The sequence below is a fragment of the Oryzias latipes genome, chromosome 4 (genome assembly GCF_053564925.1).
Source record: "Oryzias latipes strain Hd-rR chromosome 4, Olatipes_Hd-rR_3.1".
Taxonomy (NCBI): Eukaryota; Metazoa; Chordata; class Actinopteri; order Beloniformes; family Adrianichthyidae; genus Oryzias; species Oryzias latipes.
In genome coordinates, this window is record NC_136240.1 from 8156568 (window position 1) to 8184143 (window position 27576).

The 27576-nt window shown below is 45.8% G+C and overlaps 3 protein-coding genes across 6 annotated transcripts; 1 reads left to right on the forward strand and 2 right to left on the reverse strand.

Moving 5' to 3' along the window:
* Window positions 1–103: 103 nt before the first annotated feature.
* Window positions 104–12115, reverse strand: map1sa (microtubule-associated protein 1Sa). Of its 2 annotated transcripts, none has more exons than XM_004067808.5 (7): window positions 11929–12115; window positions 8646–8747; window positions 7450–7532; window positions 7216–7356; window positions 2999–6032; window positions 2707–2921; window positions 104–2637 (listed from the first exon to the last, which is right to left on the reverse strand). In XM_004067808.5, exons 1-7 carry the CDS (start codon window positions 12050–12052, stop codon window positions 2482–2484), a joined length of 3855 nt encoding a protein of 1284 aa, XP_004067856.2. In that variant the 5' UTR covers window positions 12053–12115; the 3' UTR covers window positions 104–2481. The 2 variants fall into 2 exon arrangements, with proteins under 2 accessions (XP_004067856.2, XP_078801819.1); XM_078945693.1 differs by having other exon boundaries at window positions 11943–12080.
* Window positions 12037–22970, forward strand: trmt13 (tRNA methyltransferase 13). 2 transcript variants are annotated; one of them, XM_004067656.5, is made up of 12 exons: window positions 12179–12318; window positions 12478–12629; window positions 15185–15234; window positions 15365–15431; window positions 17511–17570; window positions 17657–17726; window positions 18107–18213; window positions 18613–18798; window positions 19457–19529; window positions 19611–19685; window positions 22017–22407; window positions 22487–22970. In XM_004067656.5, exons 1-12 carry the CDS (start codon window positions 12279–12281, stop codon window positions 22665–22667), a joined length of 1452 nt encoding a protein of 483 aa, XP_004067704.2. In that variant the 5' UTR covers window positions 12179–12278; the 3' UTR covers window positions 22668–22970. The 2 variants fall into 2 exon arrangements, with proteins under 2 accessions (XP_020557867.1, XP_004067704.2); XM_020702208.3 differs by lacking the exons at window positions 12179–12318; window positions 12478–12629 and adding an exon at window positions 12037–12171.
* Window positions 21644–27495, reverse strand: lrrc39 (leucine rich repeat containing 39). Of its 2 annotated transcripts, XM_004067809.5 has the most exons (9): window positions 27356–27495; window positions 26963–27240; window positions 26401–26509; window positions 26177–26333; window positions 25912–26048; window positions 25453–25598; window positions 25213–25365; window positions 23277–23455; window positions 21644–23073 (listed from the first exon to the last, which is right to left on the reverse strand). In XM_004067809.5, exons 2-9 carry the CDS (start codon window positions 27079–27081, stop codon window positions 23054–23056), a joined length of 1020 nt encoding a protein of 339 aa, XP_004067857.2. In that variant the 5' UTR covers window positions 27082–27240; window positions 27356–27495; the 3' UTR covers window positions 21644–23053. The 2 variants fall into 2 exon arrangements, with proteins under 2 accessions (XP_004067857.2, XP_078801826.1); XM_078945700.1 differs by lacking the exon at window positions 21644–23073 and having other exon boundaries at window positions 23312–23475.
* Between the last annotated feature and the right edge of the window lie 81 nt (window positions 27496–27576).

A 27576-nucleotide genomic window follows, 5' to 3' on the forward strand; every position in this document is an offset into this window, starting at 1 on the left:
TTTGTTTGTTCTAGTCCTACCTGGTTCTGCTCTGTTGGACCAAGTGTCCTGTGTGGATCTGACTCCCAACAACCCCATGCAAGAACGTCAAAATGAAGACAAGTTGTTGAACAAGTGCTTTTTATTTTGAAAGGGTGTCATTAGTGTTGCATACACGTGTGTTTTGTGTATCTGTGTGTCGTAATGTGGCTCAGAAAAACATTTGAGCTCTGGAATCCTGAAGCCTCTCAGCGTTCAGAACGTTGAGCTGCTTCGAACGGTTTGTGTTTCAAAGCCCAACAGAATGTGGGGAGACGGCTGTAACTGCACGTCTGGAAGACACCACATCAGATTTAGGAAGTGCAGGTGCTTGCATGTCATTTAGATTTACCGTTCTCCATCTTGAAGTGGTTGGAACAGTTGGGTTTTAGAAGGACACTTTGGAAGAAGTGAATACAATAATAAATACCTTGAAATGATTGGTCCTGCAGCTTTAAAAGCTCCAACAAGACTACGACTCCCAGCATGCATTGCCTGCAGCATCAACATCAGTTTGGAGCCTCGTGAGGCAGCAACCTGAAGATACTCTGCTTTCTAAAAAAATAAACCACAGCACAACTGAAATGTCCCATGAGGAGGAGGCGCTCAGACTAAAGAGTCAAACCTCAAACTTCCTGTACCCCTTCCAGGTTTTTACTTTCCAGAGTCCCCCTAAACCAAACCTTTAACTCCACGGTGGATCTCTGAGAGAACACATCTGCCCCCCCTTTTCATCCCATTTTAGCCTCTGATAACCTCCTTTCATAAATTCTTGCATCACTGGACCTTTCTTTCCTGACAAAACTCAATAATCGTTCTGTTTTCACCTTCCTGAACTTCTCTCTGCATGTTTATAGCACATATCATTTGTTCTCCTTTTTCAGTCATTTATGTTCTACTGTTACTCTACCATAGTGAAGTCTCCTTTTTCCAAGCCAATTATTACTTGTCATATTATTAATTTTCTTTTCAGTTGTTTAAACACAAATTTAGCTATTTTAAGCATGAACAATTCTCAGTTTTGTTTGCTTTCTTTTCTGCTGAATAACATTCTTTGATTTTTTTTAAAGTGTTTTCTTTTCAGCTGTGAACATTTTCTTTTCCAAAAAGTCAGGCTTGTTTTTAGCAGTCTTCAGCTCTTGTGTTCTAAATCTTTTTTACGTAATTTAATATTTAGTTAAGCAAAGAGAGCATTACTTTATTCCATTTAGCTGCTTTGCTGCTGCCGTGCATTCCCCCCCCCCCCCCCCCCCAATTCACCTGCAGAATTAAATGAAACTGCTTCACCTTATTTTCTTTCAAAATAAAGAAAAATTCAACATTTTGTTAAATTACTTATTTAAATTAATCTGTTTTTAACTGTTTCAACAGCTGCTTAATTTAGTAGCTATTTATTTTAGGAGAAAATTTAGGAAATTATGAGCAGTCAGATTTTTTTGGATGCAGGATAAACAAAACCATTCTTAAGTTCAGCCGCAGCTTTTCGCTTCTCTGTTTTGTTTTCGGGTGTATTTAAGCTTTTAAACAAAATTCAAGCAAGTTTCTAAACTAAAAATTGTCCCCTGAATCTTTACCGATGATTTTTTTCAGTAAGATTTCTTCATACTGACTGCAGTTGAACACAAGCTGTCGTGCACTGAAATCCACGGACACGCCTGTTTGAATGGACGATGCTCGGCATATTCCCAGAGGTTGTGAAGATGACCCGATCACTCGGGAACTGATTGAAAAGGTCCTGAAAAGCATCCCGGAGCTGTGGTTTTAGCGCCACAAAGCATCATGGGTAGTGTTTGATCAGAATGCAAATCTATGAACCTGGACGGCGAAAGAACGCTCGGGTTCAGACCGGCGGACAGGACTGGCCTCTCTGTGGTTGCTATGGCGATGTGATGCAAACACCGGTCAAGAGCAAATGTCCGTTTCACTGTGTTTTTAGGAAATACTGTCTGGTTTGGCAGGAACTTTTGATGGCGTCTTCAAATTATTCTGGGGGGGGCGGAGTCACCGTTGTGGAGACGGTGAACTGGCTTGGAGGTTTTTTTTTGCAAGCTTGACTGACGTCATTAAAGCGGAAGCTTCATCAAGAGGTAATTATTGACTCAAACCTGGACTAATAATAAAATTCACATTTAAAACTACGTTAAAATAAAATAAAACAAAATACTTCTGCCCTGAAACTGATTGCAGAGATAGCTGTCAGGCTAAAGGATGCGTGCTGCAGAACACACCTGTCTGTCACCAGGTGTTTCTGTCTGAATGTTTCAGTCGGTCCATCGATGGTCAGGATCAGTCGTGGAAGGGTTTGTACCTTTGCTTCAGGTGAGCTGAAGGTGTGGATCCTGAAGGCACTATGATGTCACACAGGCGAGGGGAGAATTCAAGGTTTCTAATGAAGCATGCTCACTAAATAGAGAAACCCCTCCCCCTGCAGGAGGTCAGAGGGCAGCTGGGTGGGGCTTGGGCTCAGAACTCCACTTTGCATGCTGGGAAGGTTTCCTCCTGCATGGCCACAGTGCTGTTGCTGCCCAGCACGGTGACCAGCAGCTGCCTCTGCTGCTCGTGTGACTCCTGGTACCACTCGTGCATCGCCAGCGAGTCAAAGGTCGGGATGAGGGTCACCTGAGTGTCAAGGAGATTATGAGGAATCCGGCTGGAAGACGGTAGGAAAGTAAGGCCGGTTCTACCCACCTGAACGTCGGGCCAGCTGCCCTTTGCCTCCAGCAGGGCGTCCAGGATGCTCCTCATGGACGCTTCCTTTGCAGGATCCTCTCCGCTTATGATGTAGTAGGAGGAGCGCAGGCGACTGAAGAAGTCTGAGTCCACAGTAGAGGAAGCACTGGATGACGGCAGGTAGGCTAGGTCCACGTACGCAACAGAACCCTCAGAACCAGCAGCCCTGGAACCTGGAACTCAAAAGAACTTATTTCAGGGGGGGGGAGGGGGGGCAAAATGCAGGTAGGGATTTCAAACTAAATCTCACCGGTGGATGCTGGTTTTGCAGGTCCACCTCTAGGTCCCCCGAGCAAATTGCGAGATGAGGACCTGGTGTCGAGGGCGGGGGCCGTCTTCCCCCCGAGGGAGGAACTGGCCCTGGATCTGCTGCTCTGGACCGAAGACCCCCCTGAGGCAGTCCTCTGCAGGGGTTTCTTTCTGCCAGCCGGGGCCTTCAGGCTCTTGTCCGCCTCGGGGTCCGTCATACAGGCTCTGGGCTGGGGAGGTAGCGGGGGCAGGTCTTTGAGCGGGGCTGGCGGGGGGTTGTGGGAGGAAAGCTGCCCCGCCCTTGAGTGGGAGACTGAACTGGAATTGTCAAGTGACTGACCAGGATGGAAGAAGCTACTGGAGTCGTCGTCAGACTCCAAATCTGCGGTGGTGGAGGGACAGTCTTCTGAGGCCGGGGGGACGTCTGAGTCTGTTGCTGTCGGGAGGGACTCGCTAACAGATGTGGGCGGGGTTTCTTGGCTGTCAGCTGAAGGGGCGTCGCTGCTGCTCTGCTCGTGGGAGTTGTTGTCGTGCGACGGCTCCGGGGAGAGGCCCGCGGCCAGGCCCGGACTCACGTACTGCTGCTGGCTCTCAGTTCTGGGATGGTGGAACTCGCATGGGGACACCAGGCACAGGTCAACGTCATGTGGGACACCGGAGGTCAGGTCCGAAACCCCGTGGATATGCTCCTCTGAGCTATTACCGCAGCACCTCTTGAGGGCAGACTTGAGAGGGGGAGCCCCGTCCCCGCTGCAGTCCGGGTCGCTGGTGTGCCCGTTGGTGTAGAAGGGGGGCGCCACCGCTTGTTCCGAAGAAGCAGAGAGAGACTCGTCAACTTCTGTGGAGTGAGGCGAGCCGACTTCCGCCGGCATCGACGTCATGGTGGGAGAGGAGTCCGGCATCATGTCCCTGAGAGGGCTCAGCGTGAGAAGGGTGGACTGCTTCTCGTGAGAAGATGTGGAGTTTTCTGGACCCTCCCTCAGGGAGCTCAGGTCTGAGGTCCTACAGGAACCGGCCTGGTTGTAATCCTCAAATCCCAGACTGGAGCCTCTAGCGTCAAAGCTGCTGTCTTCCCCAAAACCCTGGAAGTCGTCCGCAGAGGACTGATGGAACGGGGTGTGTCCAGCACTGTTGGGAGCAGAGTCTTTGTCTTCTGAGCTCGGACTAGCATCTCCCCTGGCTTGTGGTCCCTCTGCTGGCTGATGTGGAGTAAGGTCAAAGTTTACACTAAGATCACCCTTTGGGGTTTTAGTGAGAGCTGAAGAGGCAGACTGGAACCTCTCTGGACTCTCAGCTGCTGGCAGCTGGTTGCCGTTGGCCTGGACCTTTAGGTTCTGCCCAGACTCATCCTCCACTCTATCAAACCCACCTGCCGGGTTCTCCGGCGCTGATGCTTTAGACGAATCCTGCTCCTTTGAGTCCGACTTTGTTTTAGTTGCTTTGTTGGAAATGTCTTTCTTTGGAAGAGGAGTGTCCTTCTTCACGATCCCAGTTCTGCTTGAACCCCTCTTCAGCTCGGTGCTCGTGGGTCTTTTCACTTCTTTCCCAGCTGACTTTGGGGGTTTCTTCTCCTCTGCTTTCACATCTTTTTTGGTCTCTTTCTTTGGTTCGGATTTGAGTTCTTTCTTTGGTTTTGTGTTTAGGAGTTCTTTTTTGGAGTTTTCTTTCTTCTTCTCTCTGACCTCCTCCTTCTTTACAGCGGGGAGGGGGCTTTTCTCATCCTTCTTCATGTCTTTAGGGACATTTTTGTTTGGAGGAAGCTTTTCAGCAGGTTTTGCAGGCTTGGATTTAACATCTGCATCTTTTGTTTTGGGCTTTACTTCTGCATCCAGTCTTTCCTTCGTTGCATTTTCGTGAACCGCCCTGGCCTTTCCTTTGGCGTCTTGCTTAATGGCCTCCACTCGCCCGGGTTTTTCTTTCTGTAAGGCACTGCCTGGTCTGACGTCCTTGGACGAGGACTTAAGGCTTTCCCGGCTCCCTGCGTGCTTTAGCTGCCTCTCGGATTTGAAGGCTTCTAGGTCCTTCAGGCACACAGAGGGGTATTTAAGGAATTCCAGATGTTTGACTTTTTCAAGTCCTTCCAGAATTTTGGCCTGGGGCGTGCACCCGGGAAAAAGAACCCGGACAATCTTCTCCTGAGGACAGAATGGGTGCCAGACCAACAAAGCACACATGGAAACAAGGCACGATAGAGGAAGCTCTGAGGCATTGGAGCCACTGTTTGGCCAAAGCTGCATGAAGGCTTCAAGCTCTTTACTGCCGCTGACGGGGTTCAGCACGTACAGCTCCAGGCGGCCGACCCCCATTTTCTGAAACAAGACCACAGCATCGGCGCTTGGTCTGTCGGGCCGACTCAGTGGTTCGGGTTTGATTGACAGTCTCTTCAGAAGCTGCAGAGTCAACGCTGCCTGGTCACAACTTCTCAGCTGGTGGAGATCCGGCTGGATGGACTCTAGACTCTCTGAGGCGTTGAGGAAAACCACACCGACCTCAGGGGAGATCAGGTTTTTCATCCAGTCCTCCTCGGTGTGAGATCCAGCAGCTTCCAGATCTTTCTCATGGACCTTCCTCAGCAGCAGGTTGTTCACCCCGGGCAGATTGTCCACGCCCACGTGAGTCAGGAGCACGGAGTCGATTCTGTCCAGGTGCCGGACAAGCTTCCAGAAGCAGGAGCGTGGATCCGAACCGCCATTCACCAGGATGTTAAAACCGTTTACAGCAAAGAAGGCAGAGTCGCCTCTTCCTCCAGGGAAGATGTAGCAGCAGGGTCGAGAGAGTTTCAGGAATCCAACGGTGCTGGGGGGCTCCAGAAGGTCGAAGGGAGACTGGGGCTCCAGGGACTCAGACAGATATTCCGTGAACTCTTGCAGACCTTCCATCTCTGGGAGGGAGGGGGGCGGGTTGATCTGGATGCTTATGAAATCCTGCAAGTTGTTTCTGCGCAGGGCGGAATCTGTCCAAAGACCAAACTCTGGACCGCTGAGAGTGAGGGTGGCCTTTCTGGATGGGTCTGCAGAGCTCAGCAGCTCCCCCACCTGCCAACAAAGAGGTATTACAGTGCGTTTGATCCCCCACAGAGCAGCTCAACCCACACAACAGTTCACGACAACAAACAAGGAAAGAGGAGACAATAACATAAGGGGCTGTGGAAAGTTGGTTTAAAAACATTTACCATCGCCAGGATATCAGCTCAGTTTTCATCCAAACAGAACCAGGTTTCACACGGAGTAGTTAGGAATATGAGAGAGCATAAAATACTTTTTATTTGTGATTTCTATTCAAGACACTTTGATAAGAATGGCTCTACCACCATTTAGCTGCAACTTTAGGCGATAACTCTCAGTCTGGTAAAAAGACCAACCCCTTAAACCGGGGGTGTCAAACTGCGGGCCTCGGGGGCCGGCCTCCTGCTGGTTTTCCTGAAACCCTGCCTCATCTGCTGTTGATTACCTGGATCAGGCGTGTCAAGCCAATAAAGAGCTTCAATAGCAGGTGGGTTGGAAAACATGCTGGACGCTGGATTATGACACGCCTGCCTTAAAACGGTCCCCGCCAATCATTCCTAAAGGCTTCATCATGTACGTCATCAGTCTAACCAATCAGACAGCGTTTATATCCTCGATTCTTTGTGCCGACATGGCTCATGAGTTCTCTCAGTTCTAACAGAAATAACAGCTAAAGATGGTGTTTAGCAGTGTAGCCTTCCAATGGATTTGGCGTCAGACCGGGGAAAAAGTACATCAAATTATGAAGCTCGGAAACGTGAGAAACAAATCTCAATGGTTTGAGCTCCACTGCAGGTTAGCATTAAAGACCTCCTCACAGCAATCAACACGAGTGAGATCACCATCATCAGAGTTTAGTTGATTCATAAAAAAGCAGTTTGATGTTTGGTTTGTAACGTGGTTTTACGCTGACATGTTTTCCAGCATGAGGTGTCACATAACTTGACACCATAGTTTTGAAAAACGCCCCAACGATCAAAGCAGATCCGTACAGCGCCACAGTTCGCTGGACCGCCCTCTGGACGCCGTCTGTAACCTCGGAGCGGTTCACCTAATCGCATCGGAGCACCTGGTGGGTTTTAAAGGAGCCTGAGTGTGCTGAATCTGACCCCCAAAGTGATGATCCTGGGGGGCCCGATCTCACAGTTCAGGGGGGAGGACATGCCTCCAGGCTTGGGCTGATCAGAGCAGCGGCCTGGATTTTGGAACTTACCTCCTCGTCAGCAAAAATGTGGATGAAGTCGTTAAAGGAGAAGCTGCCCTGCTGCAACACGATATCGCCGCTGACCTCCAAGCACTGACCGGCCAGAACCAGCAGTTTGTGTCGGGACGGGCTGCAAACCAGGCGCCGCACCTGAGGGCGCACAGACACACAAGCAGCCGTGAGACGCCCAGGAAGTGACCTCAGACTCTTGATGCTCGTGGCGTCAAGCGTTCCGTCTCTCACCTCTGAGCAGACGAAGCTGTGAGCGGGATTCACCACGATCTGCGTGTCCAGGACGTCCCCGCTGTGCTGCAGAGTCCGCTGGCCTGCAGGAGCAAACGCCACAGGCAGCCGTGACCATCAGGAGAAAGTAACCACCCCTTCAGGGCAGCAGAGGTGGTGGTGTGTGTGTGGGGGTGGGGGTGGGGGGGGACAGCCTGCAAAATCTTCAGTCCAGACTGGGTCATAAGTGGAAGCAAAGCTCCCTGTTTGTTGCCTTATCGAGTTTGAATGTGATCAAGAATCCTTTTGATGTAAGTCTGTGTGTAGATTGTGTGTGTGTGTGGGGGGGGGGTCACAAATTAAAGAATCCCTCCATCCCCAGGAAATATCAGGAAAAACCCAACATGTGTTCATGCGGGCTGATCAGCAGAGTCTCAGCTGACAGAATCCACACAACCAGCTGTCTGTGACAAAAAAAAAAACACACTAACAAACACACAGGCGCACACACGCGTTCTCTGAAGCTCTGTGAAGTTGACTAAAGCTGCCTTTAGAAAATATCCACTATTGCTAGAAGGTTCTTGGGAAATCTATGAAAGATCTGCATCACTGATCTACAGGTGAACAGAGGAGGTTCTAAAGCCCTCAGATCCTCTAGAGAGGGTGAGCAAAACCATTGACTGTATATGAGAACTGGACTTAGTGACTCCTCCCCCCTGCTGTTCCAAACAGGAAGTACCCGCTGGCTCCAAGGTGGCTCCAAAATGCCACAAACTTCTACAGAGAAATAAACAGCTGTTATTCAGCTATAACCATTTTTAACGTGTTCTTGTTAATCATATTTCATGATCATGGCATTTTTGCCGTAGTGCCAGTTATAAACTGACCAATCAGATGCCTCAAGAAAAGTAGGTGGTCTCTCGTTGAAAGCTAAAAACATTTGACAGATTTCATCGACCCCACTTTCAATGGTAGGGGTGTGGCTTTACGACACGTTCACTCCTGATTGACGAGAGTGGTTGTCATAGAAACCGTGACTCAGACTGAAGTCATCTTGTCCAGACATGGCGAAGTCTGTTTGGCAAAAAAAAATGGCGACTGAATTGACTTTGTTTGGTCGGAGCCGGAACCCTTTTCTATGGATAATTTCAAACTCAGTCCAGGTCTCTTATGTGCCGAACCGAAACCCTGCAGATGTGAAGAACTTCAGTTCTCACCTGTAACATCTGCTGACAGGAGCGCCGAATGTCTGGACACGAAGAGCTTCAGCTGCTGATCCAGAACAGAAACATTCAGATCAACGGGCCAACAACGCACACCTGCAACACAAACACAGCCTGATCAACACAACAACACAAGTTACTGTTCAGACCCCTGAATTGTTTTGGATTGAAGACACAGACGCCCTGGAATGGACCGACCAACCAGGGGTCTGTCCAGCCCTCGCCTGAAAGTGGTGGGGATAGGCTCCAGCAGCCCTGAAAGGGATTAAGTGGGTTTGGAAAATGGATGGAAGGCCATGAGCCTCTACAGCTGCTTCCAGTCCAGCACTGGAAAAGTACACATCTGGCCTGTGATTGGACAGAGGTGGGCAGTTCTTGAATTGAAAAGTCCTGGTTTGGTTTCTCTGGTTGACTGAAAGTCCCTCTGGATTCACAGTGAAGTGAACCGCAGCAGAGACAAATACACACAGATGCCGTTGTTAAGAAGACCAGAGCTCTATAGGTCTGTGTTACTGCTATAACTTAATATATCTGACTTTGTTCCTTTTTGTCAGTCTCTTGCTGCCCTCTTAGCAAACAGGAAGCCTCGCTGAGTTTGGTTCTTCTGCTGCTTCCACATCTTCCATTTTTCCTCTCCACTGACGCTCTTTGTTTCCTCAAAATAAAGTTGAGCTCATCTGGCCTTCATAGAATGATCAAGACTGAATCAATTAAAACAATCATGTGATTTGACCTTTCACTCCTTTTGTTCAGCGCTTTGGTGGAGAATTGACGCTTTGTTTGCTTCAGTCGGGGGAAATGTGTGATTAAAGCGCCGTGTGAAATCAAACCAGACCAGATGAAAGGAGGCTGGACAGAAAGAGGCCTCGCAATGGTTTGCAGCTATGAGTATTAGAGAAACGTTAACCCTTGTGCTATCTTAGATGACCCCACCCTTACATTGACGTGTTCTCCCTACCATGACAAAGGTGGATAAAGGTGGAAAGATTTCATGTAATCCATGGACACCAGTGAAGATCACAAATCATTGAAGAAAAAAGGTTCAGAGCACTGTCTAGTGGGTCTAGATGACCCAACTCCCAATGTTGACGTAAGCATCATAAAAACACATTTTACAACCATGCTTTAGCTTTTGATGTGTTCATTTCTGTGCGCAGACAGGAAGATGACGCTTAAGCACACACGCATGTGTTTCTGGTCTGTTGACAGTATTTTTTACTTGCAATCTATGACCCCCAACAACACAACAATCTAATGTCAAACTTGAACAAAACATCCACATTTCTACACTCTGACTGCAACTTTGTTGCAGACAGGAAGCTGAAGCTGAAGCTGTAGTGTTTTCGCAGGAAAACACTACAGCTTGTTGGGATTTGAACAAAGGTCAAAAAACGCTTCAGGGTCAAATCTGCCATTTTTACGGAGGTCTACTGACATTCAGAAGCAGAAGGTAGAGCTGAGCAGCTCTGATGTGATCACATGACCCACAAATCTATTTTTATTCAGCCAAATTTCAAAAGTGTTTCTAAGAGGTTCTGGTTTAAGTCACTTTTAGAGCTTTGATAAGTTTTTCTTGAGAACCAGAAGTCATCAGGGAGATTTTGAGAAATGTATGAGCTCAGCAATGTGGTTGAAAACTAAAATGTGAAGTCTGCAACGTGAAAACGAAATAAGGAAGGAGTCTCTTTCAGGCAGAGGTCTTCCTCTGAATTCACTGCAGACAAATTCAGGATTGATGGCTAACACCACGGCACAGATCTGCCTGATCTACCATCAGCCTCCGTCTCCAATACCCGTCTCCCCTCTGCCAGTAAGCCGTGATTGGATGACCCAAAATGCTTGATACAATTCAAGAACCACAATGAGAAGATCCAACCCCACACACAAACACACACAACCCACGGGTCAAACTTTTCAGATTAAACACAGAAGCCAGCTTTTTGTCCAAAACCACTGCAGAGGCTCTGAGATGTCCTCACTTCCTGGCAGATCAGGGGTCGTACGCTGATGCACAGTCGGAGCGATGCAACGGTCAGTGAGAGTCGTACCTCTATCACAAAAGAGAGAAGTTTCTAAATGCAGACCATGAAGTCGATGATGATGATGATGATGATGATGATGATGATGATGCTGCTGAGTCTCAAAGCAACAAAGCAGTTAAGAAAGTTGAAAATAAACTGCTCACGCTGTTCCGATCAATCCGTTTCAGTCAGACGGACACCAGCTTAGTTTTTCCTATCTATAGCAGATGAGCCACTTCCTCAGCAAACAGGAAGTTGCTGATGTGTCGCAGTTCAACTTCCTCTGTGTGATGGAGCCTCAACAACCTTCTCATCTGAAGTTTGTGTCCGTGTTGGTAGAAACGGTCCGGTTCCACGTCTGCCTGACACAAACTGGACTTGTGCCAATCTGGTACAATGAAATGGTATTTTTTTGTGTTTTTAACATGTCCTTGCAACATTTTCTCATGATGGAGAACACATATGAGAAGTTTGAAAAAGCTACTGCTCTGTTCTATTCTGATGCATCCACTGTCAGACAAATGGATCCATGTCCGTCTTTGTTTTCCTCTGTCTGAGCTGGAATCTGGATCACAACTGTACAACTGGATAGCTCCAATACTGTTATTGTTGCACTGGTAATATTAAGTTAGGGGTGTGAGGGTCACCTACACAGGGGAGTGTAAACAGATGGATGATGGGAAGTGGTGGCAGGCTTACTCCACGTCAATAGTCCCGCCCAAAACTAAGAGGCAAATTTTGAACGTTTTGATGTCTGATTAAAAGTGATTCTTTTTTCACTAAAGTGTCCGGATTATTGGAACTTTCCTCTTGCAAAACGTAACATTTCCAAAACAACATCCGGCGGAACAGAATTTCAAAATAAGGATTAAGTGGAGTAAACCAAATAATTCAGCCCATAAAGTTTTTTTGACCACAGCGTTTTGCATGTTATCAGGGTTGAATCAGATACCAGATCTATGCAGTAGACCAGTGAGAAGACTTTCATCTTGACAAGACATGTCTAAACTGAACAGGAAACAAAGCAATCACTTCAGAAAAAGAAAACAGACGTGTTAACAATAACGAATAACTAGATTTTTTTTTTCATAAAGTATGTGTCTGTATTTTCAAACGTACTCATTCGGGTGGTTTCTCGCGTAGGACTAAACAGAGGACTTAGTTAGTTGGGTCGGCTTTTATTGTGAAGGGCCTGCGGACTTCCTCCGTGTAGTTCGGCAGTGGCTCGGTTCTGCTGTGGTCTAGCATTCACTCACCTGCCTCCACTTGCCTCAACAGCCGCTCCAGTAGGTCGGCGGTCTGCAGCGCTCCCACCACCACCAGAACCGAGTAATCAGGCCCAGAAGAACCGGGACCGCCACCCCGCTCCGCCGCCATCATGGACTGTCCACTCCTGACGTCATCCGGCTGCGCTGGGACCGGAGGCGGGACTGCGGCGATGCGAGACCCATGAAACAACCAATCAGGGATGAGATATGAGTCAAGCTGACCAATCACAGGTTGAGCATTTAGCACAACTTAAAACTAACCAAGATAAGAGACCAAACTTCAAAGCTGTTGGACTTCTGAACAGAAAACACTTTGGATACCAATTATTAAGAAAAGAATGAACCGGTTCAAATATTGCTATGGAGCTAAAAACTGGGGTATTTGCTGCTAAATCTAAAATTCAATGTCTAAATTACATTAACTACATAAATAACGTCACAAACGGATGTGGCGTCAGTTTCGTGTTTTTTAAAATGGGTGAAACTGCTAGTTTACAGTAAACTTTTGCTTTTTTGCCCGGTCTTCCTGCATTTAAGCACGTGAACGCGGCGTCGGCGGCGCGCTCATCATGTCCGTCATGGCGTCCCCGCTTCCCAACAGATGTAACTTCTTCCTGGAGAGGAAGAAACGTTTCTGTAAGATGATGGTGGGGAAGGGACAGCGCTTCTGCGGGGAACATGCGAACGCGGTGAGTTCACGTGCTGACGCTAGGATTTGGCGAGGCGCGTGGTGGGAGAAGGCAAGCGGACAATCACGTGGCTTTAATTCAGTTTTCACTCTCACCAGAGGACAGTACCTGCAGCTTATCGCTGCCACGCTAGTACAGCAGCTGAACTGCAAAAGTTTTTGCATTAATATTTTAACTTTTACGGTAAAACTGTAAGAAAGGCTTTAGGGTGCGTTCAGGGTCTGCACGCAGCCCACAGCCACTCTTGGCACACGTTACTAGTGATGGAGACACCAAAGCTTTCTGAACCCAAATGAATCTAATTGTATTGAAGTGGTTCAGGGTTGTGAAGCATTTGACACACTGAAACTAGTCACATCTATTGGCCAGACTACAAAATTGCATCAAAATGGAACAAAAAACACCAGCATGCCGTGAATGAGTCCTTATGTGTGTCAAACTGCCCCCCAAATCGTGTTTTTAGAGTTTTCAAAATGTGTGACGTTTTTCTTATGAAAGAAATGTAGTAAGAAATCACTTCATTATTGCATTTGTGAGTATTTCTCCTTTTTAAATCGCTGTCAATGAAATGATCACAAATGCCCACGAGTGCATCTGCATGAACAAGCTCCCTGATCTGTCAAAAATAAACATTAAATGTGCAAGAAATAGAAATTGACAGAAAATCAAAAGTGAATCTAGATGAGATGGCAGAAGTAAACAGATGATTTTTGAGTTTTTTTCTTTTTTTGTTTTGAACGTAAAGGGTCAATGTTAAGGAGATCCGGAGGGAGGGAATTCCAGAGTTTGGGAGCCGAGCAGCTGAAGGTGCTCAGCTTCCCATGGTAACGAGTCGGGCCGGAGGAACAGAGAGCTGAACGGAGGAGGACAGAAGAGAACAGAGGTTTTGTTTTTTAATGGAGTACGGTAGGTTGGTAAGATAAGGAGTCAGGTTATGGAGGGCCTTAAAGGTAAACAGCAGGAGTTTGATTCTGGAGGTTATGGGAAGCCAGTGCAGCTGGTGGAGAATCTGGGTGATATGACTGAAGGAGGAGGTTCTGGAGGTGATGCAGGCTGCTGAGTTCTGGACCAGTTTTGCTGCCTAAGTCTAAGTTGAAGCTTATTGAGGTTTGTTTTAGGGAGACCAAAGAGGAGGGAATTACTGACTGTGGACCAAAATAGAATTAGAGCGGATGGTGAGGGAGGAGTGTAGGCAATTAATGTTACGTAAATGGAAATGGGCAGACCGAGCAATGTTATTAAAATGGAACTGAAAAGATAAAGAACTATCCTGGGTGACACCCAGACTCTTCACCTGCAGGGAGGAGGAAGATCAGTGAAAGAGTAAAACTTGTGGCTTTGGAAAGGGTGGACTTGGAACCGACGAGAAGTAGCTCGGTTTTATCACTATTGAGTTTGAGAGAGTTTAAGGTGAACCAGTTTCTGATTTCAGACAGACAGGAGGGGAGGGAGGAGGGTGGAAGAGAGGACTCAGCTTTGCTTGATACATAGAGCAGGGTGTCATCCAGAAAAAATAAACATTTATATTAAATTTACAGAAAATATTGCCAAGGGGTAAAAGATGAGTAATGAAAAGAAGAGGACCAAGGACATAACCTTGGGGCACACCAGAAGAGACAGAGGAAAGCAGAGATTTAAATGATTTAAGCTGAATGAATTTGAAGGCTTGCTGTCCCGCATTAACCAGAGAGTAAAAATAAAAACAAGAATAAAATCAGGGGACCTTTTTATTATCCTCTCGATGAAAACTAGAAAAATATCATGAAGAAGTCTGGAGACCCGAGCAGGCTGGCTCCTCATCCTGCAGCGGCTCTCTGTCTGGCCGCCAGCTCGCCTCCCGGGAGCCAGCATAGTGATCGTGATCGCTCCAGCTCCATGGGCCCAGAGAAGGACCGTCCACTGTTTACCCAACTGTAGTCGGGACGGGTTTCCAATCTTTATGACCCTGATTTGGCTCCCTACAATGAAGCAGCAGCAGTATGAGGTAACAGCAGGAAGGTACCGTCAACAGCTGCAGCTGAGCCATCAGTGACGTGCTGCATACTGCTCTTTGTATCAAAAGGGGATTTTCATTGTAGTTTCTTTTTTTTTGTGTATCAGCCCAAAAATCTTTACAGCCCAGCAACTTTTCTTTTGTTGCCATAAGTAGACTGCAGCAGGCCAAATTTCAGATATGCTCAAAACTTTTTGCTGACTGAAGACGTCATTTGGACTGAATTTGTTACTCTAAACTGACTTGTTGAATATGTTGGTTCTTCCTCAACAGACCCTTTAAAAAAAGATCCAATAGCTTTTAAATGGCCACTATTTTTTTCTTTAAAATGAAATAATCTGCTGTTAGAGCTCCATTTAAAAAAGTGAAAAGAGTTGGTGTTGGAAGTGGGAACTGAAGACCTATTTTCTGTTGCACTAATTTTAACTTGGGGTTGTGAGGAGCTATGAGTTAACAGAAGAGAGTGTAAACAAAGGCATGCTGGGATAAAAAATTAGTGCTACTTCCGTGGCCCCTCAATACTGACAATCTGTGATGTCATAAATCTGTCATCTGTTTCCAGGCGGAGGGAGGAAGCAGCAGGAGGATCATCTGTCCTCTGGATCCCAAACAGTGAGAGTTTAGGCTTTATTTATCAATCAAGCTGTAGATCTGTTACTTGATGCGAGAGAGAGGACGGTATTGACGATTTTGACTGAATATCGGATCAAAAAGTCTGAAAATGATTTTTGTCTTTTCATAGCACTGTGGCCGAAGACAAATTGGAGAAACACCTGAAGAAATGCAACTCCAGACAGAAACCCAAACCTGTAGGATTCAGTCCTCCATCTTTACATCCATCTATAAACACATTTAATCATTTTTCTATTTATTACCCATCTATCATCCATCTGTTTTTTCTCAACTGTCCCACCAGTCCATCACCCATCCAAATCTTTCTCTGTCCATTCATCAATTTATCAGTCCACTTACCCATTTATCTATTCATCTATCGCTTACTCGTACATTCATCCATCCGTCTTTTTAGCCATTCTCAGATGCATCCATTTATCTATCCCTGTTTCCGTCCATCCACCCATCCATTTTGTTCATCCCACACATGTATTTATTCGTCCATCCACCTACATATCTATCCTTGCATTTATATACATTTATACATATATTTGTTTGTTTATATATTCATTGCTAGGGGGTTACGTTCTAAAAATAACCTACAATATGTGTTAATCCATCCGCAAAGTATTTTATACACTTTTGTTAGACAGACGTGAACATTTTCACACTTTTTACTCTTGTTTAAATTCTAAAACTTCAAGTCTTCATTGAAAAATAAGTCTAGTATTATAAAAGGAAGACAAAGATCTGATCGCGATTGAAGGTTTATGTCAATTTTTAGAGCTGAGCAATTTCTGTACAAGAGACAGGCCACAGAGGAGATTGATTGACAATGTGTACAGCCAATCAGGACGCAAGACACAGTTTGCTGTAAAAAAAAAAAAAAAGTACACAAAACTGCAATATACATTACAGACCAGAAGTTGGGACATGCCTTCTTATTCAAAGAGTTTTCTTTATTTTCATGACTATGAAAATTGTAGATTCATACTGAAGGCATCAAAACTATGAATTAAAACATGTGGAATTATAAACATAACAAAAAGTGTGAAACAACTAAAATGATGTCATTTTGTAGGTTCTTCAAAGTAGCCACCTTTTGCTTTGATTCCTGCTTTGCACACTCTTGACATTCTCTTGATGAGCTTCTAGAGGTCGTCACATGAAATGGTTTTCCACAGTCTTTCCCCAGATGCTTAGCTCTTGTTGGTCCTTTTGTCTTCCATCTGCGGTCCAGATCACCCAGAACCATCTCAATTGGGTTCAGGTCTGGTGACTGTGGAGGCCAGGTCATCTGGTGCAGCCCCCCATCACTCTCCTTCTTGGTCAAACAGCCCTTCCACAGCCTGGAGGTGTGTTTGGGGTCATTGTCCTGTTGAAAAACAAATGATGGTCCAACTAAACGCAAACAAGATGGAATAAACAGTTGTTGTAGAGATGTGTCTGCTGCTAGAACTCTGTGAGCCATTGAGCTGCTCTCTGATCTGAGCTGCTGTTAACCTGCCATTTCTGAGGCCGGTGACTCGGATGGACTTATCCTCTGCACCAGAGGTGATTCTGGGTCTTCCTTTCCTAAGGTGGTCCGCATGTGAGCCAGTTTCTTTGTAGCTCTTGATGGTTTTGTGACTGCACTTGGAGACACTTTCAAAGTTTTCCCAATTTTTCGGACTGACTGCCCTTCATTTCTTAAAGTAATGATGAACACTCGTTCTTCTGTATTTAGCTGCTTTTTTCTTGGCACAATACAAATTCTAACAGTCTATTCAGTAGGACCAACACCTGACTTCTGCTCAACACAACTGATGGTCCCAACCCCATTTATAAGGCTAGAAATCGCACGTATTGAACCTGACAGGGCACACCTGTGAAGTGAAAAACATTTCAGGTGACTACCTCTTGAAGTTCATCCAGAGAATGTCAAGAGTGTGCAAAGCAGGAATCAAAGCAAAGGTGGCTACTATGAAGAACCTAGAATATGACCTTTTCAGTTGTTTCACACTTTTTTGTTTTGTATATAATTCCACATGTGTTAATTCACAGTTTTGATGCCTTCAGTTTGAATCTACAATTTTCATAGTCATAAAAATAAAGAAAAATCTTTGAATGAGAAGGTGTGTCCCAACCTTTGGTCTGTACTGTATATATATATATATATGTATATTTAAATCTCTCTCTCTCTCTCTTTATCTCTCACTGCCACTCACCGATCTAATAAGTCACATTCATCCATACTGTACATCATTAATTTATCTGACAGTCCAACCCTCTTTCAGATTTATTATGTGGAGAACATCAATGCAGGTCCAGATGATGGCGATGAAGGACTTCCACAGGTAAGAACTTACCTGCAGCGTGGTAATGGTTCTGATGATGAATATGATGATGATGGTAGTAATAATAATGATGGGTTTGTGCACAGGTGAGTCTGTCAGAACGCAGCTGGTCAGAATTGGAGCTTCTTCTGGAGAAGCTTAAGAAGGCCTCAGAAGGTGAGTCTTCTTTTCTTCAAACACCAACCCTCCAGGTGTCAGCGCATGACTTCAGGTTCAGCAAACGCTTTCCAGGTTGTGCATTTGGTAGATGTTCCACTCAAAGGGAATCCACCATGGAAACAGTTTGAGAGCTTCTCGTGTAGAAACTCTGCCTCCTGGCCAATTAGTTTTACACGAAGTAGACAGAGGCTCAGCTTTGTTTTGGTTAATATGAATGAAATCTTCTGATGGACCTCCAAGATGTGTATGATGGAGTCTACCATTTGGTTTTAACCCAACATCTCTGAACCAAAACTGTAACCAATCAACCAATCAAAGCCGCCAAACTGCAACATCTGCTGTGGGCTTTCATTATTCTCATGGTTTTTGTTGTTTAGGACTGCAGTGTGAGGTGGAGGACAACTTCCTGTCTCATCCCGCCCTCCAGGAAGAACTTGTTAACCCAAAGAATGGGGACCCTGCCCACAAACACCTGAAGCAGCAGGTATAAAAGAAACCCAGAAACACCTGTCCACCTTAGCCAATCAGAATCCAGCGCATCATCCTGACAAAACAAAAAGTTGACTTTACTAACATTTAGAGTAATACTCTTAAATTCACTGATTCCACCCGCTGTGTCACTGAACAACAATTCCTCACTGACTGGTTCAGGTCTGCCTGCTCTGGGTCTGTGACATCATCGATTGTTCAGCAATATAATCACCTCATGAATGTCACGTCATGCTGCACTCAGGGAACCTCAGACATGGGGCGCACACAGCTTTATGAGACTGTAAATGGGGTTGAGGGGGGAGACATTGCACCGTGTGTATCAAAGGAGTTCTCAAAGGCTTCACAAAGACCTCAGGAACCTGCTCCCGTCTGACCCTGCAGTTGTCTTCAGGCCTCCATTTTAGGTCACCTGGACGAGCTGGGTCTCCTTCGAAGGGGGCGGTGCTTTGTGGAGTTCGGTGCGGGTCGGGGGAAACTTTCTCATTGGATCCACGAAGCCCTGAAGAACAACGGGGATCTGAAGGGCAGCGAGGATCTACAGCTGCTGCTGGTGGAGCGCAGCAGCATCCGATTCAAGGTACAGAACGTCCTCCAGCCTTCAGAATTTTCCAGAACCAGAAGGCAAGATCACTGTAATGGACTTCAGTAAACTCAGCAGAGCTTGTCTGTGGATTCTGGAGAAAACTAGGGATGGGTACTGAGCCCTGGTATTGAACGAACCCCGGGGCAACATTCTTCAAGACCGCAGTATCGTTAAGATCTGACCTCAACGGTTCTGCTATCGGTACTGGAAAAGTTAAAAAAAAATTGTCCCACAAGATATAAACGTTATCTGCCATATTTAACTCGCCAAGTCAGTCAATTTTCTGTTAATTAATGATGATATTAATTTCACTATTCTTGCTGAAGAGGAGAGTTCTGTCTGGCTATTTGTGTGCACAAAAAAGTACCAAAAAGTATCGATAAGAGTATCGTTAAAATACTGGATAGATAAGCTGTATCAATAAGAGTAGTAGTACCGTTAAAACCTTCACGATACCCATCCCTAGAGAAGACTAAAGGAAAAATCAGAATCCTTAAAATGTCTTCTCTTTCCTCAGCTCTCTTCTGTAATGTTGTAAAAAAAAATGTCAAAGATGAAGTCCCATCTACATTTATACAAATATATCTACACTTTCAGAATCAGTGACTGACGAATGTTTTAAAAATTCTCTGGTGGCCTTGGTTTGTTTCAGGTGGATGGGAAACACCAGGATGCTGGAGTTCAGTTTGAAAGGCTCCAAGTGGACATAGAGCACCTGGACCTGAGTAAGAACTGGACCTGTGCATGTGCTGCTTTTAGTTGAGTTTATCCAGGGGGGTTGATGTTCTGCTCTGACTGTTTTACAGGTAAAGTTCCCCTGTTGCAGGACAAGAAGTTTCCTTTGGTTGGAGTTGGCAAGCATTTGTGTGGTGCAGCTACCGGTGAGCTCTAAAAAGCTGACAGCCCTCCACCCGAAACCATGAACCACTCTCTTCTTCACTGCTAAGCTTTGCTTCTCCACCAGTGAATTAACTTGAAAGGAAAAGTTCACAGTGGCAGCAACCTTTGTTGATCTTTTGGCATAAATCTATGGAGTAAAAAAAGTTAAAGAGCTTATTTTTTTAGTGGACAGCTGCTAACGACTCCTAACAGATACACTCGCAGGGCTCCAGACGGCGACCATTTGGTCGCATTTTGCGACCAAAATTTGAGAGTGTGCGACTGAATTTTATATCCAGTCGCACATGCGCGACCAGTAAATTTGCCTCCCCCACCCTACGTATTTTTTTTATACATTAAACGTGGAAGGGGCACGTCAGTGATCAATGAAATAATCTATGAGACGCGAGCGCACACGCACGCTGGCAGACACACACACTTGCGCACATACTCATGAAACGCGAGCATGTACACTCTCGCGTGATGCCTGTGTGTGAGGTGGCCACTGCATGTGAGAAGAATAGGGAAAGTCACTGTGAGTGGCTAAAATGCGTGTAGGGGGAGGGGCCTAGAGATAATCGAGTGCGCGTAAACCTCTGTGGGAAGGAAACGGAGACAAATATCACAACCTGATATGTGCGTCTGAGCTATGAGCAAGCGAACTATTGATTCGTTCTTCCGACCTGCGGCTAGTGTACCAGTGCCAGAGCGTACAGCAGGGGTCTCAAACTCGCGGCCCGCGGGCTATTTGCGGCCCCCAAGATGATATTTTGCGGTCCCCGCCTTAATATGAAGGTTTAATGTTACTGCAGCCCGCCAGTTTGTATGAATGACACTTTTTCATTGTCGTGCACGGAGCTGACAAAGCAACCAATCACAGTGGGATATATGACTCTTGGGGGGGCGTGACAATGACAGGGCTTGAAAGCAGGACACCTGACAGCCCCCTCCCTCCCCGGACCACATTAAGGAGTTCCTTACTTTCCTTTAGAACATATCTATTCGCTCGTAATTTTCTAAATACATGCAGTCCGTGCTGAACTTTTCTCTGGGTCACACAGACCCGGAGGAAGGTTTAGGTTTTGGTTACGGTTACGGCGGTGCATCAAACGGTTATGCACGGCCGTTACGGCAGCACACCGCTCCCGTCCCGCGGGAGTCGGGTCAGCTGAGGAGAATAAATGTCCCACACCTACATGCGTGACAGCTAATGGGGCTTGAACTTTAAACACGCTCGAGCAAAAACAACATTAGTTTTAGACACACTGAAAATACGTGGGGAAAATGCAACGATAGACGTGTTTGAGATGAACCGGCACCTCGCCTGGATCGTTGGGGAGACCAGGCGGGGGGGCTGTGAGATGAAAGCGAATCTGCAGCAAGACTGAAGGAGAACAGGAAATTGGAGTTGTCCTTAACATTCAGTTTAGTTTTAATATTCTTCTCCCCCTTAGTGTGATCTGTGTTATTATATATTTTATGATTATTTTAATGTTTTGTGATGTATGTAACCTTTTTTAATGAATTGGTATTTTAAATTATTTTAATTAATCACTCCACTACAAAAACCATCAGGACACATGTCCCATAATGCATTGTTTTGTAGTCTGTAGGGCAGCTTTCAGTCAGTTCAGCTTCCAGCTGTGTCCGGGTAGGTTTGCCCCTTGCTCCCACCCCTTTCTCGCGATATTTTTGTGATGATTGACAGTTGATGTTGGAGCAAAAACAAAAATATATGTCACACACCAGGTGATCTGCGCAGCGTTGAGTTCACCTGGGTGATCTCAAACACACTTATTGTGCATCTTGGCTGCACCTATTTGGTGTCACCAAGATAAATTTCCATCTGTTTTCTTTACTTATTTGTACTGTCATGACAGCGATGCTGCTGTCAGTTTACCTTCTTGTTGCATCTTCAAAAGTGCAGAATAAAATGTGACACTGAATCTGAAACAGCACATTGTAATTTCTGCATTTATTATTAAAGTATTTATTAGTAATACAGTGGAAATTGGTAGATTTGGTTAGCATGTTGATTTACGGTATGCGCCCCTAAATTTTCTGGTTGTGGCCATAAAATTTTCAGTTGGGGGCCACTGTGCTCCTACTGAAAAAAGTTAGTCTGGAGCCCTGACTCGCAGACGAGAACATGATGACATAACAGACGTCCCTGACCTCCAAACTTGTGCCTCATAGTGATGATAGACAAACATTTCCTTACAGTCGGCAATGATACACAAAATACACATTTAACTGAAATGCAGAAGTTAAACCTTAAACTGTTCAGAAATACAATAAAGAGAAGTTCTGACCCAGTTTGGTTCTGTCCTCAGACTTGGCTCTGAGATGTTTGTTGGAAACATCCAGATTAAGAGACCCAGAGACTGAGCCGCCCCAAAAACGCCTCAAGCCATCTGAACCAGCAGCAGAAGCGACCCCAGGTGATTCTGGTGCTTGTTCTGGCGCCAGCGTCAGTCCTGTGCTTGGCCTGGCGGTGGCGTTGTGCTGCCACCATCGCTGCGAGTGGCGTCACTTTGTGGGAAGGCAGTTCTTCTTGGAAAGAGGACTTGGAGCCGCAGAGTTCTCCGCCTTTTGCCGCATGTCCAGCTGGGCCACATGTGGAGTTCGAGCTGCCAATCAGGACTATTCGTCACATCATTCGACCAATCAGGAAAGAGCAGAAGAGGAACACGAACCCTTGGATGAAACGGACACCATGAACAAGTAAATGATGCTAACCCCAACCCATCTAAAAAGTACTTATGTGCAGTAGCTATCAGTTTGTTGTTGCGATTGTCTGCAGGTTCTTGTCTGCGGTGGAGCGAGAGAAGATCGGCCGTCTCTGCAAACGTCTGATCGACAGCGGCAGATGTCACTTCCTAAAAAGCCAAGGCTTCAGCAGCAGATTGACCTGTTACACAGACCAAGGCGTTACGCTGGAGAACGTTTTACTTACTGCTGTCCCATCTTCCTCCTCCAGCTGATGCTCTGTCACAAAGGAAATATGTCCGTTCTGAAGAGGTTTAATTAAGGGGCTGATCAGAGATCAATACACAGATCCAGAGGAGGAGACCTGATTTTTTTTTTTTGAAGGTGCAAATGTTTTATAAAATAGCTTTTTACTTTCTCACTTCTGCAGTTTCAGTCTTCTGATAAATTAAAAGGTCCAAACCAGTTTGTTCTGGTTATGAGGAGCTTTGAGCTTCAACAAAGTGTGAGGCTAAAACGGTCTCTAACAGGTTTGTCTTCTGAGTCCTCTAACACAATAAAAGTTGATTTCTAGAGCAGCTTTCAGAAACCAAGAAAGAGTTCTGCTGCGATCCAGAACAAAAATCCCCAAAAGAACTGAGGCCAGTTGGGTTCTGTACCTTCATGAGTCCTCATTTGTCTCTGAAATATTTAAAGAAAAAAATATGTTTCAGCTCAGATTTTCCTCCCAGAAAAACAAACCAGGTTAGCTTCAAAGTGGGTAAAGATGTCAGTGATCCGATTAGGAGGTCATGCTTCACACTGTGTTAGTGTCCACAGCTTCTGTTAGGGTCCAGTCCAGTGTTAGGAGTTCCAATGTCTGGTATTGTGGCGTTGATACTAACGGTTGACGCGGTGCATGTTGAGCGCAGCAAAAGCTCTCTTTCTGGATTCCTGGATGTACATTTGCATGAACTCTCGTCCAAACATCTCCCTGTCGTCTTCACCCTCGTCATCTTCTGTTCTCTTTCTTGGAGGAAGAGTCAGGTCCAGAGTTAAGGGGTTGTCCCGGAAATTCACAAACCTGAGGATAGATGGACAGACCTGAGGATACAGAGACCGATAAACTTTGAACCGACGTGAACTGACCTGAGGGTGGATAGATGGAGGAAAGACAGATGGACTGACGCAACAATGGACATGCATACTAACTTAAGGAAAGAGTGAACTGAGAATGGACTGATAAAGAGATGGGGCTCAGGATAGACAGCTTATCTGTGGCTGCAAGGACTGATGGACAAACTGAATCAAGGGCACACACCTTGACCTGAAGTTCTATTTATTGAGCTGAGGTTGGATAGATAAACATGACAGTGGAGGGACAAGAAGACCTGAGGATGGACTTAATGACTTGAATATGAACAGAAAAATGAGTATAGAAAGGTAAACTAACTTGAGGCTGGACAGCTAGACTGACCTACATTTAGACAGACTGATTAAAGAATGGATGGATTGATCTGAGCTGAGGATAGACAGCCGATCTCAGGTCTATTTGGAGATAGTAAAGTCAGGATAGAGCAGGGGTCGGGAACCTATGGCTCGCGAGCCATATATGGCTCTTTTGATGGTCACATGTGGCTCGCAGACAAATCTTTAATTATTCTTTTTTTTTTTTTTTCATTAGACCAGTCCTTGTCTGGCGCGATGCTATGCCAGAGGCGCGCAGTAGTAGCGGTGCTTGGAGAACAAAATCTACACCAGCACTATCAGTTACTATTATATATTATTTCACAGAGTTTGTACCAGCTGGAAACCTGTGAATTGCCGTGCCCAAAACTGCGCGCTCCCGTCTCTGAGAAAGAGCGCGCAGTTGCGGGGACGGGATGTGTGAGGAAGGTGGAGTTGTGGGCACAGGCTGCAGGTGAATCGCGCAGGGATTGTAAAAACGTAAAACCCGTTGCCCGTCACTCACTGCAGCGTGTGAGTGTGTGTTTGTCTCCCCGTCTGCATGTGATCAGTCTTTGTCACATCTACAGAACATTCAGACCTAAGATCACGTTTAAAGTCTCAACGCCTGCGTGAAGCAGAAACTCACCAGGGATCAACCGGACTAAACCATCAGCAAAACTACCACGAGAAATACTCATCATTTATTAGCAACAGCATAACGATGTTATAAAAAAGAACCCACAGACTTATTGTTCTTTAAAAATGTTGAAATTAAATCAAATGCACACATTCACTTGTTTAATTAGTTTTAAACATATTGTCGCGGACTGAGTTTAACTTGGCTGTTGGGCCGCGTTAAAAGTTCTGGAGTTCTTAAAGCGCATCAAGCAGAGATCTGATTGGCTCTCAGTTCTGTCGCTCAGGTGGTTGTTAGGTAGTTTGGACCAATGGGGTTCAGCTATGGGCCGAATAAGGGAAATGGGAGGGCTGGAGCGGGAGCAGGTGAATATAAAGTTGGGAGAAGCGCTCTTGTCTCGTGTCGACAGGAGAGATTCAGGAGCTGCAGAATTAATTGTACGGCGTTCGTTGCGGTCTGCAGTAACCAGAATAAAGAACCTTAAAAGAGGTTAAGTATCAGTGCCTCAGTGTGGGAAAGAGACGCTACATTATTGTATGGCTCTTTCGAAATTACATTTAAAAATATGTGGCGTTTATGGCTCTCTTGGCCAAAAAGGTTCCCGACCCCTGGGATAGAGGGACAGGTGATGTGCTGAGCTGACGATGAATGGTCTGTCCTGATGTTGAACATGTCGACCGACCAAAGACATAGATGGACAGGCATACTGACCCCAACCCCAGAGTATGAACGGACCCTACAATGGACAGACTGACCTGAGGTTGGACATGTCCTCCATCAGGGGTGGGATGTCTCTGAGTCTATTGCTACTCAGCACCAATGTGTCCAGGCTTGCCATCCGGCTGATGTTGTCTGGAAGTTTCTCAAGGTCATTCCTCTGCAACCACAACGTGTGCAAGTTCTCCATTCTGAGGACAACAATGTCTCACTGTTCATTGGCTGATTTGCAAAGGGGAGGAGCTCAGTTTGTGCTTCATACTACTACTTCATACTACTTGTGTATGTCCTCAGGTAAGTGCTGCAGGCAGTTACCCCCAATATCAAGCCATTCAAGTGCCGGTAGTGCAACTATGCAGTCTGGTATGAAGCTGAAGCAGTTCATGGACAGATCCAGGTGCTGCAACCGTGTCAGGTTCCTAAACTGGGGTCAGAGATCACACCAGGATTCAGATTCAGGTTTGGTTCCTAGTCTGTTTGCTACTTTGTGTTCATGCCAGGAAAAAACGTCTGGTTTTGTTTAAAAACACATTATGGTGGAGCCGTAAGTTGGATTCAACTTGGATATATTAAAACTTTCCTTGACATATATCTTCAAATCAGTTTCATGTTTCTTTAAAGGGATCTACATGAAGTTTAGACCCAAATCTGGGTTTGAAATACAGTAGTTCTTCGGGCTTCTTCTGGACACTCAGGAAAGTACTGATTAACATCAGCAAGCTGGTCTGGACTTCTACCTGGTCTGGAAGCTCACTAAGGTCCCGGTTCATAGACAATTCTAGTCTCTCCAGACTCTCACATCCACCCAACTCTTCAGGAACAGACTGGATTCTGTTGTAGCTCAGCAGCAGTTCTTTCAGCCGAGTCAGCTCACCTGAGACCAGAACCAGAACACATGTCTAAACATAGACTGAGCCAGTCTCCTATTCTGTCCCAGGACTATCCTAGAACAATTCTGCACTACACTGAAACATCAGTCATAAGGAAACATGCTGAACTTACCGATTTGTTTTGGGATCTCTGTAATGGAATTACGGGACAAATCGAGGACCAGGAGGTTCTGGAAGCTGGGAATAAAATGAGGAATCTTCTGCAGTCCAGTTCTGTGGATCTGCCACTCCTGGACCTGACTGAGGTGGATCAGACACCCTGGCAAAGACTGAACAGGAAGAATATCCAAGTTATAGCTTATTTCCAACCTAGATCAGGCTGGTGGGGGGGGTTACCTTCCACTCTTCCTGTTCAATTCGAAGAATTAATCGTCCATCTTCAGTCTGCAGTTTCTGCTTCAAGCGAGCCAGAATAGCACGATCCTCCCAGACCCCAACACTGAGTCTGAACCAGAACAAAGTCAGACCCAGAACCCAGGATCAAAGCCAGTTTCTGGGTGTTCATGAACAGCCTTAACAATTAAATCTGGTGTCTCTCAAAATAACCAGTAGACCCCCCCCCCTCCCAAAAAAATCATAAAATTAAATTTTCACCATTATTTAATCACCAGCGTGGTTGATCTCTGAATGGTATATTGACAAGTATGTTGGCATTTTACATATATGTGTTGAATCAGAAGTCGAATCGGGCAGCATTTTAGTAATTATGTTGTATATTAATCTGTTAAAACAAGCAGGTTTATGGGTCTCCACAAGTTCTGCTCCTGGCTCAAGACCTTGTCAGAGTCCATGGGTTTCAATTCCAGGCTCTGATCTGGTTCTGATTTTGTAAAAAGGTTTCTGTTACTGCTGTTTTAACCAATGAGGAGAGCCCCTACGTGAGTATGACAATCCTTACCTTCCTGGGGCCCCACCCCTGGCTGTTCTTTTCTGCTCCTCCTCCTTGCTCCTCCGGATCCGGGTCTCCCACAGAGCTTTGATGGAGCTCACGGAGCTATATGCCACCACGCCCACCATGGCAGCCACTTCCTGTCTTAATGTTACAGCGCTCACAGTTTAAATTACCTCTGACCTGTGAGCTGCAACTCTGCCTCTCTGACCATCCCTTTTGGCACAATTGATTACTGTTTGGTTAAAGTGGCTTCAGCCGGTAACCTTGCCGTATAGCCATTTTGCCTTTGGAGAGAACAAGCACAACAGTAGATGAACTAAGATGAAGATGCAGAGAAGTCCAGTTGGTCCTGACCACATTCAACTTCAGCCCGAGTAGGACATCCCCTGTAGCTCTCACCTTGTGGCTGCCCAACCGTCCTCCATGTTGCTGAAATCTGACCTCAGAGCTGGTGGATAATTTTAGACCTAGATCACATGACCCGCTGCTGCCACAGTTGACTGCTGTGAGTGCCGTCAAATGTGTGAGGGAATGCTGTCCTGAGTAGAATACCACAAGACAGTAGAAGTGTTGTAGAGAAGGTACTGCAGAACTGAACTCATTTGACTGCATATTTTGAA

Bases quoted from the DNA above. Each gene is read 5' to 3' on its own strand.
- lrrc39 (XM_004067809.5), bottom strand. From the start codon at position 27,081: ATGGTGGGCGTGGTGGCATATAGCTCCGTGAGCTCCATCAAAGCTCTG. The intron at 26,049-26,176 runs GTAAGTTCAGCA...TTCTGGTCTCAG, and splicing joins AGAGATCCCAAAACAAATCG to GTGAGCTGACTCGGCTGAAA. The intron at 25,366-25,452 runs GTAGTATGAAGT...TGTTGTCCTCAG, and splicing joins TTACCTGAGGACATACACAA to AATGGAGAACTTGCACACGT.
- trmt13 (XM_004067656.5), top strand. From the start codon at position 12,279: ATGAACCGGTTCAAATATTGCTATGGAGCTAAAAACTGGG. The intron at 17,727-18,106 runs GTGAGTCTTCTT...TTTGTTGTTTAG, and splicing joins GCTTAAGAAGGCCTCAGAAG to GACTGCAGTGTGAGGTGGAG. The intron at 18,214-18,612 runs GTATAAAAGAAA...AGTTGTCTTCAG, and splicing joins ACAAACACCTGAAGCAGCAG to GCCTCCATTTTAGGTCACCT.
- map1sa (XM_004067808.5), bottom strand. From the start codon at position 12,052: ATGATGGCGGCGGAGCGGGGTGGCGGTCCCGGTTCTTCTGGGCCTGAT. The intron at 7,357-7,449 runs GTGAGAGACGGA...GTGCGCCCTCAG, and splicing joins ACAGCTTCGTCTGCTCAGAG to GTGCGGCGCCTGGTTTGCAG. The intron at 2,922-2,998 runs GTGAGATTTAGT...TTTGAGTTCCAG, and splicing joins TGCAAAACCAGCATCCACCG to GTTCCAGGGCTGCTGGTTCT.